The sequence below is a fragment of the Physeter macrocephalus genome, chromosome 9, assembly GCF_002837175.3.
Source record: "Physeter macrocephalus isolate SW-GA chromosome 9, ASM283717v5, whole genome shotgun sequence".
Classification (NCBI taxonomy): domain Eukaryota; kingdom Metazoa; phylum Chordata; class Mammalia; order Artiodactyla; family Physeteridae; genus Physeter; species Physeter macrocephalus.
The window spans coordinates 26,225,053-26,244,349 of NC_041222.1; the positions used below are offsets into that span (position 1 = coordinate 26,225,053).

Here is a 19,297-nt window from a genome sequence, read left to right on the forward strand (position 1 = left end):
GCACAGGCTCAGCGGCCATGGCTCACGGGCCCAGCCGCTCCGCGGCATGTGGGATCCTCCCAGACCGGGGCGCGAACCCGGTTCCCCTGCATCGGCAGGCGGACGCGCAACCACTGCGCCACCAGGGAAGCCCGGTAGGTGGATTCTTAACCACTGTGCCACCAGGAAAGTCCCAAGGTGGAAACTTCTTGACTGTATATATGACTGTCCTATGGACTCAGGTTTTTCACTTGTTTCTCTAAAGGTTTATATGAAAAAATGTACATTCTATTGAATATATATACATGCAAACTGTGCTGACAGGCTGACAGGAGCCATAGGATGGGGATTTTAGCTACCACAAACCAGAACCCATTGTATCAAATTATATGATAATACTGTTATTAAGATCTTCACAGTCAATAATTTTAGGTAAAAATTAGTATGCCATTGGTGTTCACCAAACAAAGTTCTAAACCCTCAAGACAGCATGTGTGTTCTTGTTGTACTTACTTTGCAAGAGCACTGAAGGAGTGGCTGAATGACTTGGCTGCTAAGTGTAGCAGAGTCTGTACAAAGACCTCTATTTTCAATGGGTTAAAGCTGAATCCTTCATCTGAAAAATAGGCCAGAGAGAGTTAGGAAAATGTTTAAGTATAGCAATTTTCTGGTCCCTTGCCTGAATTGCTAAACAGATGGCACACTCACATCCAAATACCAAGTGAGACATTCAAGCAATGTCTTTGAGTACTAATAGATGATAAAAGACTATCACTGATTTCAAATACTCAAAATATAAAACTAAGCATAATCTAAATTCTTAAGTTTTTTGGGACTGTTTCCCTAATTCTTCTATATGATCCATTTCTTTTTACAAATACCACATAGATTTCCTTGTTCTTCTCTCTCCACATGGTGGCAAGATAATAAATATAGTAAAAGAAAAAAATACAGTAAGCCCTTAACAGTTAGGTCTATGTCCTAAGATGTCTGAGAATGTCTAAATTTAACACCATCATTTTGAATTATACTTTCTAAATACATTTTCTCTAACATCATAATACAAGTTTCTTAAAAAATCTAAACAAAATCTCAATAATAACCCAAACACCATTAATGTTTTGATTACGTCATTTTTTCTGTGCACGTCATTATGTAACACATCTAACAACAAAATCCGCCCCCTCCACAAATGGTTAACCTAGTTGTCCCAGTAGACTTTTCATCTCTTTTACTGATTTTTTTGTTTTAATTATTGTAATTTTCAAGATTTTTTTTTTTTTTTGCGGTACACGGGCCTCTCACTGCTATGGCCTGTCCCGTTGCAGAGCACAGGCTCCGGACGCGCAGGCTCAGCGACCATGGCTCACGGGCCCAGCCGCTCCGCGGCATGTGGGATCTTCCCGGACCGGGGCACGAACCCGCGTCCCCTGCATCGGCAGGCGGACTCCCAACCACTGCGGCACCAGGGAAGCCCTCAAGATGTTTTAATATGAGATAATACAAAAAGCGATGAGAGGGACTTGCTTTATCTGTTGATGATAAACTTATAGTTTAATTTGGAGAGAACATCCAACTTTATAATATACCGAGTCTTTCTGGGCAGGAAACTCTCTAGGGAGAAGATAGCTGGGTTCTGGGAAAAATGGCCAGGCTGGACAGGCCAAACAAATATATTGCTTTATGAGTATCCCATGAGATTTAAAAAAATTATGTTTATACTTTTAACATGGCCCATACAGAGTTCCATTCAAGAAATATTTAATTCTCTTACCATCATCGTCATCCTGGTTAGGATTTGGTACATCTTTCAGAATGCTGAAGATTTCATCATTGGTTGCTTTACTTTTAAAGGCAACAGCTAAACAGAGGGCAACCGAATGTCCAGGAAGAGAGTCTAAGCACAGAATGGGGAGGAGAGTAGATCAGGTTTTAAGACTATTGTTGCAATTAGTGAAATAACCAAGAAACTTAAAAAAAAAAATTCTCTTCTTTTACAATAGAGTACTCTTTATCCTAAGATCAATATTTATTCTGTATACAGATAACCACATGTGAAAGTTTCATTTAATAGGGCAATGGTTTTTTCACCTAAAGCATAAGAGGTAATTCTTGCCTCGATACTTCCTTAACACGGAGCTAACTGAAATTCAGAGTATGAGGGGTACTGATCTTCCTCAGGGATGAGGGTGAGGGGACATAGCTGCAGCTGTCCTTTGACAGTCCTCAAATCCCTAGGCCTCTGTAAGCTGAAAAGCTGAGAATCAATGTATTCTCTTTCATTTTGGTCAATGTACCCTTCCCTCCTCCCTTTCCCTAAGACAGTGGAAACTAAATTTGGGTTTGAACAACATGAAGGCTGCCAACTTAAGATAGATTTTTTGCTTTTCTCTTTTGCTGAGTCCACACACTTGAATCTACGTAAACCAGATGCTCATGTGCTTCGACTCCACATGTTTACTGGCGGTTAATATCTGTTGAGTCCTTATTGTATTAAATTTGTACTAGTATATACTGTATGGCATCACCAGAGCAACTACTTTTAATGTAAGGTAGACAAAGAGGTAAGAAAAAAGCAATTCTGACGTAGAATATGAGTTACTAAGCACTTAGAATGAATAAAGGCAGTTACAACAGGTCACATGTGCTGTGTGCTTTTCTTGAAAGTCAGAGAGAAAATAAGTGAAGAAAAAAAGAATCCTCTGCCACTGTGACATCTACATTCTAGGTGGAAAACCAAGATATTCACATAAGAAGTAGCCAGAGAGCAACACAAAACTGGCTTGCTAAAGGTTAAATAGGTATTTAGAAGACTGGAGCTTGGGCTAGACCCTGGAAAGAGAACAGGAATCAGAGAACAGAAAGGGCTTAACAGAAAGGGCTTTCTAGAATGGGATAATGGCACAAAGGCAAATGCAAGAATGAGAAGCATAGAAAAAATAAAAAAGGAAGTGGGCCTGGCTGGAGTGGAGGTTCGTTTGAGAAGAACTGACAAATCATAAAGTAGGAATGACAGGAGGGCCTTAAGTGTTAGGCTGAGTTATTTCATGGAAAAAAAGAAAGCTCAGTGTTCAACAAAAGTCTGAACTCTTTGATATCAAAGACTGTATCTTATGGTTCTCTGAGCCAGTACAAAGCAGAAATCAAAACTTGGCACTTACAAGTACCACATCAAGCTTTGCTTTTTCAGGAAAAGACAGTGGTGGTCAAGAGCGGGGCTGCTCAGTATCTGACTCTGGGCTTTACCACTCAGAAGCAATCTCACTCTGGCTTTACCTCTTTGAAGCCATTTCCTCATTGTAAAATTCATATAATAAACATACCTATTTCTCAGAGTTGTTTTAAGGAGTACGTGACATAGTAACATAGGAAATGTACTCAGCATTGGAACCAACCGAGTTTATTTCAAGAAAAACAGGTGTAGTCTGAGGTGCAGGTGGAGAACCAGGGGTACAATATGAGAAGGCAAGGGAGAGGAGTGAGTTTCAAGATACAAAGAACTGCACACAACACGAAGTGGAAGGCTCATGGAGGAGCTGTGTTCAGTGCCATGTGAAAAGACTAACTTGGAAACTCCACGCCTAACTCTCTACCAGTGCTCACCAATGTACAACCTTACCTTCATTAAGTGTAAAGCACAAAATGGCATATCTAATTATATGCCCCCCCCCGATTTATAGTGCAACCTCAGAAATGATGCGACCAAAAAGTAAGAAAAGCATGTTTAAGAATTTACTTCTAGAGGCATACTGCTGATCAAAATATAGTCTATGTGCACCTGTGTTCCCACACCGGAACTGTTACCAGATGTTAATCAGTTCAAGTAATCTCCATTGCCATGACAAACATATTTTCATTTTATTAAGTTCTGGCTATAAATTCATCTTGCTATACTTAGTAACATTTAAAACAATGTCATGGATATAACATTATAAACAATATTAAAAGAAAAAAGTAACAAGCCAGTAATAACTAAGTAAATCATAATAAACCTTCAAAATGATGACAGCAAATAAAATAGAGGTTAGTGAGAAATCACCTTTCAAACAGAAAATACAAACCCAAGAAGAGAAAAAGTTCACTTTCTCCACCTTAGATAACCAACTTAAGAGAATACTTGCATTAGTACCTTTTAAAAACAGGATTTGTTATTACTTACTGCTACTTTCATCTCCATACTTGTAAATGCAGGTTGGGTTTGCAGGACATAGAGCTGAGAAGGTAGGAGGGACAATATCTAATATACGCTGATGGTAAGACAACCTACAATACAAATAAGAGCCTCAGAAAATATCATTCGTCAGTTCCATTCTTCAGTAACATCCAACTTACCCAGAAGGTCACAATCTCCAACACCCTGGACTCAGCTGACAACCAAGAAATAAAAGGGGACAACAAGTCTTTTAAACTGTTGTCGAGGCCAGCACCAGAACTGAGGCCTTCTTCAAAACTTACTGGTTTGCACTGAGATGTGGGCCACTGGGTCCACAAGCCTGGAGGCCAGTCATGTGGGGTGGTGATGGTGGGGTGGGATGAGGTAGAGGAAACAGTTTGTATGGTTGGGAGACTGGTTATATTGCAGCAAATAAATACTTATTGAGGCTAATGGGAACCAAGTTTCTTAATGCCTGCAAAGGTATTTACAAATCATGGCAAAGGGGAAGGCTAGGAAAAAAAAATGAGATGTTCGGTTGGAAATTGGAAGGATACACACATCTAAGTGGATATAAAAATAGTTACAGATATCTGTATGTATGTATGTGTGTGTGCAGAAATATATTCACTACCCTTGTCCATCCAGAGGGCCTAGAACCAATGACACCCCAATAGCAACAAGCACAAGTGTCCAGACCTTGCTTCCTAAGTACCATGCTCCACTAAAAGAAACTTGGGCTCCTTGAATAAATAGATGATTCCAGGGATAGGGGCAAGGAAATACAGGATAAGCCTGGAACATCTTGTGCCAGAAATAAGGAAATGCTCAATGAATGGAGGGGGACATTAAAGAAGAGAAAAAAAAGACACAGGAGCCACAAGGGACTCCTAATGGACAAATCAGGGACAATTTGAGCATCATAATTAATAAAGACAGTAATGAATTAGAACCCACTGAATGAAATAGTCCCTACTGATATATAAACACCGGAATTAATAAATGGGTGAAAAAGGAAAGCTCTTTCTTACAGTAGAATGCCAACTAATAAATGTAGAAAGAATAATAGACAAAGAGAATCATCACTTGGCAATTACCACAGTGGTGACAGATAAAAGTACAAGTTGTCAGTGGAGGTCTGATGAAGAACAGGATGTGAGTGTAACCTCAGAGTATTTCCCACAAAATATTAATCAACTACAAAGGGAAAAATGAAAAGAGAAGCCTGACATGGCCATGTAATCAAGGTTAACATCTCTAGTGGTGGGACAATGCAAGACTTGAGTCATGAGGGCGCATCAAGGCAACACAACAAAGTAAGGCCTACATTCTTTAAAACTGACAAGGACATCAAAGATAGAGAAAGAATAACAGCTGTTCAAGATTGACTGAAGAAAATGACAACTAAATGCTACACACGTTCTATCCAAGAATTCTGGACCAGAAAGGGAAAAGACATTGTTGGGATGGTTAGCAAAATTTCAGCAGCACCTGTGGATCGCATAGTGGTATTACTGTATCAGAGCTCATTTCCTGATTTGGAGAGCTGTATGCTGGTCATGTAGGAGAGTGTTTTTGTTTTGAGGAAATATACAACCGACCATTAAAGGATGCTTGGACATATATCTACAACTTGTTTTCAAAGAGTTCAGAAAAAGACCAATATAAAGGTTAGATTATATATAGAGAGAGGGAAAAAGGACTAGGACATTAGAACAAATGTAGTAAAATGTTAACTAGGGAATCTAGATGAACACGATACAGAGCTCTATTTTAGCAATTTTCCTGAAATTTGAAATTATTTCAAAGTCTATTTGACGAAAAAACCTTATTGGCTTAATTCACATAGAATCCAGATGGCATGGTTGCCCAAGTTTTTCAGCCTAAATCTTGATTACAAACTGAAAGGGAAGAGAGGTAGGTACTTGGATTTTAAAAACAATATTCTAGACATACATCACAAATGCAGAGAAGGGAAAAATACCCCCACAGAAATTAGAAGACCTAAGCCAAGGAGAAAACACAAAGAACTCACCTCATACATTTTTCTAGAACTTCTCTTACAAACTTTGGTTTGGGACTTTCTGGATCTTGAGTAAGACAATCTGACCTAATGAGGAAATATAGTTTTGTAAGTTCTTACACATGATCTGCACCTATACCTAACTTGTACTTAGCTACAAATAGTTCCCTTCTACCTATATTATTACATTTATATACATATCCAAAAAAACCCTAAATCTTTCAGACCGTGAAGAAGATTGCTTTTATATTATAGTTATAAATATTAACTTTTTAAAAAAATGGTAGACTGTAGAGAGAAGAAAGATATAATATACATAACACTGCTTACCAATCTTCCCAGCTCCAACGGAACTGGAAGTTACTTAGATGATGGGAAAACCAATTAATAAACCTATACAGAGAAGTGGGGTGGGGGGGACAGAAAAGGATGAATGGTTGCAATTTATAACAGGAACTTACATAATCCTTCAGACAAAACCCTATTTCCCCCCTACCTACAGCTGTATTTTCTCCTGCCAGTTACCCTTTTCTGTGCAAATCCTGTAACTCACCTTCTACTTCAAAAAGTAACAGTCCCCCATCTCACTCCTCCTAACAGTGCTATCCTTTTTAAGTGAATAACAGATATAATTCAAGTGCCTGTTTTATATCAAGTACCTTATATATGTTTATATAATTTAATTCTCACAATAACTTCTGAGGAATGTATTATTTTCCCCATTTAACTGACAACGAAACAGAGGTGTATGAGGTGCAAAAATAAAAAAGATTAAAAACGTTTTATAAATGGATGAGCCAAAGTAGTCTCTCATCATCATACCACATCCTTTTACCACAAACAACAAAATATACCATCAAACCCCCTTTTCTCTTAAAAACACATCTGATCTCTCTGACTAGACAGGGATCATCTTAGTAGACTGTATAACACTGTTAAATTTTTAAGAGCCCAGTGAGCACTTGCTGAATGAATGGCATAATAGGGATGCCCAGCACAACTGATGGTTTATTAATTAGACTGGGAAAAAAAACTCAGCAGATACCTTCTTAAAGCACATCCCTCATGCATCTATAATTTCAGTCATTAAAATTACTCAAGATAACAGGTCAATGACACAGGATAGCCTTTACTGATAATTTTCAAATATTGCATTTGAACAGTAGACATGACAGATTATGGAAAATATTCAATATCTGTCCTGATCTACTTTGGAAAACTGACAGAAGAGAGAACACCAGCTAATAAAGGTAGTACATAGACCTCACCCAGAAGACGACAACGGGCATGAAATTACCACAGCTATAAAAATCCAATATGGCCTTTTGTATAAACTGAGTCTTGGAGCTGTAGTTACATAGTAGCTAATTATTTTAGAAGCAGATACTATTCATAAACAAAAATACGTATATATTATATAAACATAAATATACAGTATTAGACTCTGCTTCTACATATGGGTTAGCATAAAACCTATTTTAAAAGCTTACCTACCCAATTACAGAGGGAAAAGTATAACCATACCAAAGAACCAAACAATGCAATTAAAGAAAACCTCAGTATGGGCATCATTTCATATTGAAAATTAAACTAGAAAGTGTAATGTTATAACAATTATGAGTTTTATTATATAAAGGATTATTTGGGGGAGGCAAGAAAGAAAAACCAACTTGGAAATTTTTTTTTTTTTTGTGTGGTACGCAGGCCTCTCACTGTTGTGGCCTCTCCCGTTGTGGAGCACAAGCTCCGGACGCATGGGCTCAGCGGCCATGGCTCACAGGCCCAGCCGCTCCGCGGCATGTGGGATCTTCCCGGACCGGGGCACGAACCCGTGTCCCCTGCATCGGCAGGCGGATTCTCAACCACTGTGCCACCAGAGAAGCCCTGGAAATTCTTAAAAAGGCGAATGTTTTCCTATCAAATTCTTTTATAAAGTACACGGAGCAGAAGCTGCTAACACTCAGTACAGAAATAAGGCAATTACTATACCTGTCTACGCATGTAGTATTCATCGTGTCCAAACGCATGTATAACATTTCAGTTGCCTGTGCAAGCTGTGAATTTCAGGATAAGGAAAACTATACTCTCCTTGAAAATAAGCTGTGATAGAAAAAATAAATAACATTTCTTAGAAGTCTATATAATGACTAATAATGCTGAGCTTCGTTTCAAGTAATTAATCTTTGAGGTATCCACGATGTACATTTGATCTGTATACACCCGTGAAATCGAGATAATGAACACTTACATCATCTCCAAAAGTTCCCCATGCTCTTTTGTAATCCGTTCTCCCTTCTTCCCCTCATTTATGCCCCCAAGCAAATACTGGTCTGCTGTCACTATATTACTTTGCATTTTCTAGGATTTTGTGTAAATGGTATCATATAGTATGAATTCCTATTTGTTTGGCACCTTGTATTCAATATAATTATTTTGCAATTCATTCATGTTGCTGCCTGCATTGAAAATTTGTCCATTTTTAAATTACTGAGTAGTATTCCACTGTATAGCTGTAACGAAATTTGCTTATCCATTCATGTATTGATGGATATTTGGATTGTTTCCAGTTTAGGGTTATTACAAATAAAGTTATGAACATTAATTCTCTTGGGTAAATACTCCAGAGCAGAATGGCTGGATTGTATAGTACATGTAATGTTTAACTTTTAAAGAAATGCCAAACTGTTTTCATGAAGTGATTTAAACCCACAAGCAGAAATATTTAATAATCTCTTAAAGTCAGGCCAAAGAGAGTACATTAAAAACAAAGGAAAGGATACAACTTGGGGTAGAGAGCCAGGCTGAAGTTTACACAGTTCAATGAGAAGTGTTGTGTACATCACATCAATGTGCGGGGGTGCTGGAAGTTGAAACAACTCTGCAAAGATCACCTACAAAGGAATCACAAGTCAGAACTCAATTCAACAGCTATCTACACACTTCTACTATTAGAAACACACCTCAGTGTTCTAAACTCTAACTCTATGATATTCATAATAAAAAAAATTAATTTTTAACCTTTAAAATTATGCTCTTTAAAACACAAAGATCTACAATTGAATACTGTAATCAAGATTTCTTATCTCTATAACTCAATCAAATAAGAATATGCAAAAATTAATGCCTAGTTGATACTTCCAGAGAACTGTCCAATTTCAACTCTGGAAGTATCAGAGTTAATTCAGGGAGGTACAGTTTACTGGGGACTCACAGATCCACCAGAGTTTCATTCCTATAAGAAGTAAAAGTCCTTTGTAGACTCGGAGGATGGGAATAGAAGATAGTTAACTCATTCTACACTGTTACTATATTCTGGGTATTCCAAGACTTTTTTTGCCATGCTCTTGTTCACAAACTTGTTTCCATCCTCCTTATATAATTTGTGGACCATCTACCTCGACTTCTAGAGCCTGGTCTGCATTCCTTCTTCTCACTCCCATCTCCCACACTTTTGTATGAATTTCTACACATTTTGCAGATTTAAAAATATGACTTATGTTTTGCATTTCAATTGACATGTCAGTGAGTCAAGTTCATAGCCTAAGCACACTCTCAAGTTCTATAAAGAGAACAGATGCAGAATTTCTAAGGAAGTACATAGGTATAGTATGAATAAAAAGTGAATCAAATGATACATAATTATGCTCAATTTGAGTATTTTAACATAAATGAATAATGCAACTGACAGTTTGACCCACGTGTCAAGTGAAAACACTGTTTTTTGGGAAATAAATCTCTACAAGGTGTTCAACTATGCTACTAATATCACCCTCCTGTATGACTTCATATGGAATCAAAAGCATTATCTATTTTTTTCCACTTCCAAAACAACTGGCTCTTTTGATTTCTAAGAATAAATAAGGATTCCTACTTATCCCTACCCTGTGATACAGGAAATAATACACTAGTCAGGGATATGCTAGTAATAAGAGGCCAGATAAACACAGTTAAAGATGGGTTACCTGACTAAAGAATACAGTATTTTAAAGTATTTAAGCCTCTTATACATCTGTTAAGTGGACAATGTATTGATAGAGTTAGAGGTAACTTACATTATCCATGATAACTATTTATGAATGAAGATATACTATCAATATATAAATAAATTATAGTCAACTCAAAATTCCATTTGTACACACTTCTACTACTAGAAACACCTCAGTGTTCTAAACTCTAACTCTATGGTATTCATAATTTTAAAAATTACTTTTTAACCTTTAAAATTATGCTCTTTAAAACACAAAGATCTACAATTGAATACTGTAATGAAGATTTCTTTTCTCTTTACTGGCATGACTAACAGAGCTCCAAAACTGAAAGCAATTTCCTCTCTTCTCTATTAATTTTCAGCACCTGCCAAGTAGCAAGAACAACAAAAAGGCCAAGAGTAGATTATACTTTACAGTCAACAGAAAGATTCTGAAACTTAGAAACAAGCTCCATTTGGAATGCATACCTCAACTATGTGGTAGTTCAAGGGGATCTTGTTCTTCCCAGGATAACTCACTAGCTGTGCAGCACTATAAAAAGTGTAATTTTAATGAGTACACACAGATATATGAAAAACCAAATAAGCAGTTTCAAAAGCAGTGTATGTAGATATAAAGGAAACCTTTTCTGAAATGTTCTAGGTTTCAGTTACTTCACTTAACTACAGCACAGAGTATTTTGTCTACCATAAGGAAGCTCTTTAATGCATGCAAAACTCCTTGAAAGATCAAAAGGAGTGTAAGTAATAATAGTAAGGAAGTATATTCAGATCTACTAACTTAAAATGTTTTATAAGGTAGACCATTCCCAAAATACTATATTCCTTTCCATTTTAAGATCTAAACCAAAACTTTCCAAGGTTTCAGAAAATATTAAAAATAAACTTTTCCAAAGCTTGATGTCTAACTGCTAGGAAACAGCAAAACCATTAGTATTCATTTATTCCCACAACATTCATACCAAAAACAGCTTGCCATTCAAGTTAATTTGTCCAGAGCACATGGCAAATATCCACACAAAAGAGCAGGGATCATATGCATATTACTATAAAGCACTATAGTATATTACTATACAGCATCCAGGAAAGTACTATTTGAGGGTGAAGTGCCTCCAGAAAGCAAATCAAGTGTTTAGAGATCGGTCTTAGCAAGACAGGGCATCAGGAAGACAGGAAGATTTTCTTACTCTTAACGTACATTTTGCTCTTACTAAATCATCAAGATTGCTACTTTTTCTCCACTCTAGAAAGTACCATGAAAAGCATCTTACCAAGTCTTCCTTTCCTTCCAGTGGGACTTAACGATGCAGTGAAGATTCTCTTCTATTACAAATCTTTCCACTGAATGACTCCCTGGCATTACAGGACCCTGGAAAGAAAACCAAATGCATATACTCCACACCTAGACAAAATATTATTTTTCATTTATTCAGCAAATATATCAGAGCTTATTATGTTCCAGACTCTGTATTGGATGGTGGGGATAAAAGTTCACAAGTGTGAAAGCTCTGTATTTCAGCAGATTTTATTGTTGTGTTCACTTATGTCTACAAGAGTATTAGAATGTCAGCTATAGTGTTTCTTCTACTACATCTGACACTGTACTGTCCTTGCCCACTTCAAGTCTTAAATGAAGCAAACTAAATAATTTTTGTATATTATTAGTCCTATACAGTTTATTTTTTGAAACCATGGGACTGGATTACTTCCATAAAAAACGGAGAGAGGGCTTCCCTGGTGGCACAGTGGTTGAGAGTCCACCTGCTGATGCAGGGGACGCGGGTTCGTGCCCCAGTCTGGGAAGATCCCACATGCTGCGGAGCGGCTGGGCCCGTGAGCCGTGGCCGCTGAGCCTGTGCGTCTGGAGCCTTGCGCTCCGCAACGGGAGAGGCCACAACAGTGAGAGGCCCGCGCACCACAAAAAAACATGGAGAGAGGGAAAATTTTGTCTCAAACACTATGTAGACATAAAAATCATTTTGTATTGAAAGATACCCACAGTACGCTGTTTTAAAAAAGGTTAAAGAACATTATCTACATGATATTGTTTAATTAAAAAAATATGCATAGCAAACAGGTTCAATGAGTTTATTTACTTATTATTTATTTACTACTTAATGGTAACTTTTAATCTACTTTATCATTTCTAATTAAAAAAAAAAAAACAAAAACATTTTTTGAAAGCCCAGAACAAAAAAACCAAACCCTCTTCAAACAGATATTTTGTATATTTATGCTCTTCTGGCAAAGGATGATGGGCACATTACAGAGGCAACACCAATTAAGTACAAATAGTACAGGAGAAGCAAATTTTGAGGTGCCATTCTAATGTTCCCCTTGTACAAATAAATACCTAATCACAAAGATTCTAACAGTCTTATTGTAAATTAGACTTCCAATTATATACACTCTAATTAGACCATTACATAAAATTGACTAAAAGCATTTTATTATATATGCAATATTGCAAATGGGTAGCAAGTTGATAATTTTGTATATATAACCAATTATCCAACAACTTTTTACCCTGAGATAGAGTATACATACGCTAAAATTTCCCTGGTCATAAGCAACTTTCTGTAGAACAGAAGAGAGAAGACAGGGAAAGAAAACAAGTTTGACCTAAGGTGGCAACATTGGTTCTTATGCCAGTGGTTCTCAACTGGGGGAAATTTTGCCCCTAAGGGGACATCTGCCAATCTCTGGAGACATTTTTGGTTGTCACAACTGACATGCTACTGGCACCTAGAAGGCAGATGCCAGGGATGCTCCTAAGCATCCTACAATTCACAGGACAGCCCCACAACAAAGGATTATCCAGCCCAAAACATCAATTGTGCTGAGGCTGAGAAACTCTGCTCTATGCTGACTGGAATGTACTAAGCAACAGGTATAGTACTTTAGCCAGGCGAGTTTCTTTTCAGAACCAGCCCAATGATCACTGTGCTTGCTGCCTGGGTATTAAAGTTAAGACAGTCATGGGCTTCCCTGGTGGCGCAGTGGTTAAGAATCCGCCTGCCAATGCAGGGGACACAGGTTCAAGCCCTGGTCCAGGAAGATCCCACATGCCACAGAGCAACTAAGCCCGTGAACCACAAATGCTGAGCCCATGTGCCACAACTACTGAAGCCCATGTGCCTAGAGCCCATGCTCCACAACAAGAGAAGCCACTGAAATGAGAAGCCTGCGCACGGCAAGGAAGAGTAGACCCCGCTCGCCGCAACTAGAGAAAGCCTGTGCGCAGCAACGAAGACCCAACGTTGCCAAAAATAAATTAAAAAAAAAAAACAAAAAGTCATTCAAATGCAAAGGTATAAAGTAACTAAAGCACAGTTAAAATGTAAATTTTTATATCAAAATTATACATTTTCTTAATTGCTAAAGTATAACAGCTATCAACAACGTGACTTCATAATAAAAAGTATATATATTTAAGAACTATAAAGTCAGCTTATACTAATCTTTGGGATTTTTAAATTAAAAACACTTTATTGAGCACTCATCACGTGTCACATACTGTTCTATGCACTTTATGTGTGTTAATAATTTAATCCTCATTACAACTTTATGAGATATATACTATTATTATTCCATTAGGAAACTAAGGTAGGGAGGTAAATAACTCACTCAAGATCACATAGCTGGGCTATGACTAAGCCAGGATTAAAACCCAAACCTACTTGGCCTCTCAAACCTACATTCTTCAATTGTACACTGTGCTATCAATTTACACTGCCTAAATATGATTTCTTAAATAATGAGGTGATACCATTCACTGAATTAAACTGTTAACTTCGCTGCCATTGATCCTCTTAGATAATAAACAACTCAAAATTAAAATGTCCCATAGGCATAATTCAAATCAAACAAGATTAAACCACAATTACAACACAACACAGGCGCTTTGAAAGGCACTTTTGTTGGTCATGCATGTACCTCAGGATCATCCGTGTAATCAAACATTCTGAAGATGACCCTTGGCATCGGGTACACCGAATCTTCAGTGTGAGGAGGTGGTGTGAAAGGAGGCAGGTTGTGCTGCAGTGCTTCACACAGGATGCTGTCAAAGGCAAGATAAGGTCTTAGGATGTGCCGCTCCTGCCAGCGATCCTTTTTCAATTTCTGAATCTGGGCCCAGAGGCAATCTAAATACTAAAGACAGATTAATTTTTAACAATTAATAGATATTTGGAGGCTAGATGAAATAACATTTTGACTAGACAAAACCAAAAATCTACTGCCTTCTAAAATACAGGATACAAGAGCAAGCTAACTTACAATTAAATACAGTACTAAGGAATACTGCTAAGTTTCTGTTTTTGTTTAAATTATTTTATAAAGTCTGTCTGGGGCTGATACCTCTTATTTTTTCAAATTGGGCACTTAAATAAAAAATACATCAACTCTATGATATCTGGAATCCCAAAGAATAGGGAATGTTTTGATGACATTCTAACATGTATTAAAAATCCACTACATGCCTAGGGCTATGAGGAGCTGAACCCCTGATATGAAATGTGAAAACCCAGCTAAGGTATACAAATGGGATGATTTGAATATGTCACATAGATAAGAATCTACTCTGTGCTTGTATCACAAGAGACTGAAATCAATTTACCTCTTCTTGTGGATGCGGTTTCTCTGCAGTCCATACTTGTAACATGGGCACATGAGTCTTCTGGCGTCTTCTAAAGGTAAGAATGAGAATCTACATTTAGGTTTTTAAAACGTGAAAAGATATTCAGTTGCTTTCATAATTAATAAAATGCAAATTAAGGGAGTGGAACATTTTAACCTATCACATTGGCAGATATTAGAATCTTTGATAATGTATTGCATTGCCACAATGTAGGCAAATACACGGTTTCAAAAACATCACTGGCAGAGGGCTACTTGATACAATCTTTAGACTACATTTGGAAGAGTATAATCTCTTTGGAAGGCAATCTGACTAAATCTATCAAAATTAAAATTGTTAAAGACACCTCAACCCAGCAATGCCATTTCTAAGAATTCACATCACCCCAAAACATATTTGTACATGTACATAAAGACTTATGTACAAGGATATTCACTGAAACACGGTTTAAAATAGCCAAAGACTTGCAATAGCCTCAATGTCTACCAACAGGAGACTAGTTAAAGGAATTACGGTGCATTAAAAGACTGGAATACCATACAGCTGTTAAAAAAAATGAGGTAGAGCTAAATATCTTATGCAACAAATCCAAACTATATTAAGAGGGAAAAAAAAAAGCAAGTGTGTATAGAAGAACAATGTGTATACTGGACTATCATTTGTATAAAAAGGGGGAATGACATATTCAAATGTTAGCATATTCATACTCTTACTTTCATTCTTTTCCAAACATCTATATATTATTTAAAAAAACAGTACTTTTGGAAAATATAAAACATTTAAAAAATCATTTAAAGGTACCTTAGTATAATGAGAAAGCAGATTTTTATCTTTAGACTTCCTTTAGCTTTATTGTAACTAAGTAGATATTAACAATATCCAAAGAATTACCAATTAATAGAAAATGAAACTTATAACAAAATTCTTCTGAAAAAACTTAAGGGGACACAAAATCATTACCAAGCTGCTGTGCCCTTACTTAAGATAGCTTTCAGTGTTGGCAAAGATTCGGTCCATCTCTGCATCTTTCTTTTCGTACAACTCCTTTCCAACCCAGGGCAAAGATGATAGAAATGCATACACGTACCAATCCCGGCGCACCTAAAGAATTTTTTTTTAAAGGTACATTTAAAATAGGTGCTAGTGAATTTTCATTCATATTATATTTATTCCTGAATGAAATCTTATGGACGCAATTCAGTAGGACTTAACAAAGACATCTGGCTCATTTAGAGCATTTTTAGATATATTAGCTTTAATCTTACTAGACAGAATAATGTACAGATGTCACGAGAACCCACCATTATACCAGTTGACAACTTTTAGACATTAAGAATTTATAATGTGATAAATCTACTGTTAATCTTCTGTTTTTATTACTAAAGAGTTACTAGTGAAAAATTCCTGGTACTATATGGACGAGATTCAGCACAAGGGGTTTTCTTACCTGAGGCACATCTTCTTCCTGAGTTACACTTACAAAATTTTCAAACATAGCAACCATTGATGGGGCAGCAATGACGTGACAATTCACAAGATCAGATAAAAAACGGACCTGGTGGGGAGAACAATTTCTATGAAATCTAAATGTCCTTTATAATAATTATAAAACAAGCAATTCTATAATGTTTGAAACCACAGTTCTGAAAAACTACAGCCCAAGGACCAAATCTAGCCCACTGCCTGTTTTTTAAGCAGCCTGCAAACTAAGAATGGGTTTTAAATATTTAAATGCTTGAAAAAAACCCAAAAGAATACTTTGATTCATACAAATTATATGAAATGAAATTTCATTGTCCACAAATCGACTTTTACACAGCCATGCTTATTTGTTTACATGTTGTCTGTGGCTGCTTTTGTGCTATAAGAGCAGAGCTGAGTAGTTGTGACAGACTGTAGGCAGGACAGGAACCTGCATTTACAGCTTTACATTTATACTAGACTAAGAACCTAAACTGTAATATTCTAGCTATTACAACCAATAATCTTCTTTTCTGTTTGGCTGTGAAAAAAATTTTCGCTGGACCACAGAAATGGAAATTTATGAACAGATATTTATTGGGTGCCCTTTGTGTGCCACTGCTGAGCACTATTAAAATCTCTGTCACATGGGAGCTCATAGACTAGCGGGACAAGCACAATCTCAACCCAGATGGATAAATCCTATACTAAAAGATAAATAAAGTGTTCTAGAAATAGGGACAAAGGGAGTATGGGGAAACATCAAATAGGAGGTAACAATCGGGCTAGATCATAAAGGATGAAAAAAGTAGTCCTCACGTGGAGAGCAAGGAGAGGCTTCTAGGCAGAAAGGTTCAAAAACAAGGTGTGTTCAGGGACCAGCAAGTAATTCAGATAGAGTTGGAGGGTATATGGGAGGCAAAGAGAAACAGACTGGGGCAAACATGAAGGATCAGACTTAATGGAATCTGAACTTAATAGCCTGATGAGTGTCCAAACTCTTTTGATTATGTACTCAGTAGAAAAGAATTTGATCACATACCTCAACACATAAATATTTACTTATATATAAGTTGGCCCACTGTCAATCTATGTGTTATGTATGAATAAGGCTTAATTCCATTTCCATTTAAGATAAATAAGAGTTCTGATATTTACTTCCTGCATCATCTTGTGCACCAGGCTTTGAAGACTATCCACTGTAGAAAATGGGAAGGAACTGAGGTTTTTAACCTGTAACCAACATGAACAGAGCCTAGTTACAGAAGACCATTCTGGTGCCACTATAGAAGATAAAGTGAAAGGCAGAGAATCTGGATGCAAAAAGATCTGTTAAGAGCCGTTAAGACATTACGAGGAAGGCATGAACTACACTAGAGGCCCTGGAGACAAGGAGAAGGGACAGACTGGAGAGAAATTTAGGAGGTAGGACAGACAGGGCTTGGAGACTGCTTAGAGTATGAGAGGGCAAAGGCAAGACTAGAACTAATGCTCAGGTTTCTGGACGGGCTATCCAGTAAATAGCAGCCACTTGTGTGGGTTGGGCTGAGGGCACAGGCAAGGAAGTATGAAGAATGCATTAATTCAAGGACTTCCAGGCAAGATACCTTAGGGCTATCCAGGTAGTATTTGGACCAAAGGTCTGGAGCTCAGGAGAATGGCTGAAGCAGGAGATACAGATTAGAGTTGGTAGGGGGGAAGGTCATCAAAATAAAGGTAGTTTATGAAGCTATGAAAGAGAATGAGAATGCTTCAGCAGAGAATGTTTGAAAAAAAGTGAAGTGAGGGCAGAATCCTGGGAAACACAAGAATTTAAGGGGCAAAGGAAGGTTACCCAGTAAAAGGAGACTGAGGAATAGAAGGTAAGTGGCAGCAGGAGGTCCTGAAAAGAGTGGTGCTGCAGAAACCAAGTAGTGTAAAGCATCCGATGTTACAGGGAGGTCGACTAGGATTGAGTTAACAGAAGCCACTGGACTCAGTAATGAGCTCTGTATCTTTAATAAGAATGGTTTCGGGACTTCCCTGGAGGACTAGAAGGTAGGTGGCAGCAGGAGGTGCTGAAAAGAGTGATGCTGCAGAAACCAAGAGACAAGTAGTGTAAAGCATCCCATGTTACAGGAAGGTCAACTAGGATTTAGAGTTAAAAGAAGCCACTGGACTTGGTAATGAGCTCTGTATCTTTAATAAGAATGGTTTCGGGACTTCCCTGGTGGTGTAGTGGTTCAGAATGCACCTGCCAATGCAGGGGACACAGGTTCAATCCCAGGTCCAGGAAGATCCTACATGCCACGCAGCAACTAAGCCCCTGTACCACAACTACTGAGCCTGCGCTCTAGAGCCCGTGAGCCACACTACTGAAGCCTGTGCACCTAGATCCTCTGGTCCGCAACAAGAGAAGCCACCGCAATGAGAAGCCCATGCACTGCAATGAAGAGTAGCCCCTGCTCACCGCAACTAGAGAGCCCACGTGCAGCAACGAAGACTCAATGCAGCCAAAAATAAATAAATAAAATAAATAAGTGTATTTAAAAAAAAAGAATGGTTTCAAGAACAGCTGTTGTGGAGAGTGGGGAACTGTATTTCAAGAGAAAAGATAAATTATTTGGTTGTAGCTCACCTCTCCCCTTCATCCCAACACTAAGTCATAACATACCAAAAAACAAATACAAAAAGATCTAGAAGAACTAAAGAACAAACAAACAGAGATGAACAATACAATAACTGCAATGAAAAATACACTAGAAGGAATCAATAACAATAACGGAGGCAGAAGAATGAATAAGTTAGCTGGAAGATAAAACAGTGGAAATAACTGCCGAGGAGCAGAATAAAGAAAGAAGAATGAAAAGAATTGAAGACAATCTCAGAGACCTCTGGGACAACACTAAATGCACCAACATTCAAATTATAGGGGTCCCAGAAGAAGAAGAGAAAAATAAAGGGTCTGAGAAAATATCTGAAGAGATTACGGGGAAAACTTCCCTAACATGGGAAAGGAAATAGTTACCCAAGTCCAGGAAGCACAGAGAGTCCCATACAGGATAAACCCTAGGA

At 37.6% G+C, this 19,297-nt stretch overlaps 1 protein-coding gene across 4 annotated transcripts in view; it reads right to left on the minus strand.

Moving 5' to 3' along the window:
* NCBP1 (nuclear cap binding protein subunit 1) overlaps positions 1-19,297 on the minus strand; it is a 51,654-nt gene that overhangs the window by 8,976 nt on the left and 23,381 nt on the right. For 3 of the 4 annotated variants that reach the window (XR_003681196.2, XM_007110592.4, XM_007110593.4), the window contains 13 exons: positions 16,230-16,337; positions 15,762-15,883; positions 14,762-14,831; positions 14,080-14,295; positions 11,415-11,512; positions 10,612-10,675; positions 8,936-9,046; positions 8,145-8,209; positions 6,486-6,548; positions 6,168-6,242; positions 4,139-4,242; positions 1,754-1,876; positions 493-595 (listed from right to left, as the gene is read on the minus strand). Coding sequence is in view for 3 of the 4 variants with exons in the window: in XM_007110592.4 (XP_007110654.1) it covers positions 493-595; positions 1,754-1,876; positions 4,139-4,242; positions 6,168-6,242; positions 6,486-6,548; positions 8,145-8,209; positions 8,936-9,046; positions 10,612-10,675; positions 11,415-11,512; positions 14,080-14,295; positions 14,762-14,831; positions 15,762-15,883; positions 16,230-16,337 (1,322 nt within the window). In the remaining variant the exon portion in view is untranslated. Of the gene's footprint in view, positions 1-492; positions 596-1,753; positions 1,877-4,138; positions 4,243-6,167; positions 6,243-6,485; positions 6,549-8,144; positions 8,210-8,935; positions 9,047-10,611; positions 10,676-11,414; positions 11,513-14,079; positions 14,296-14,761; positions 14,832-15,761; positions 15,884-16,229; positions 16,338-19,297 lie in introns of those variants that run through there. The other variant, XM_028493780.2, reaches the window with a different exon arrangement.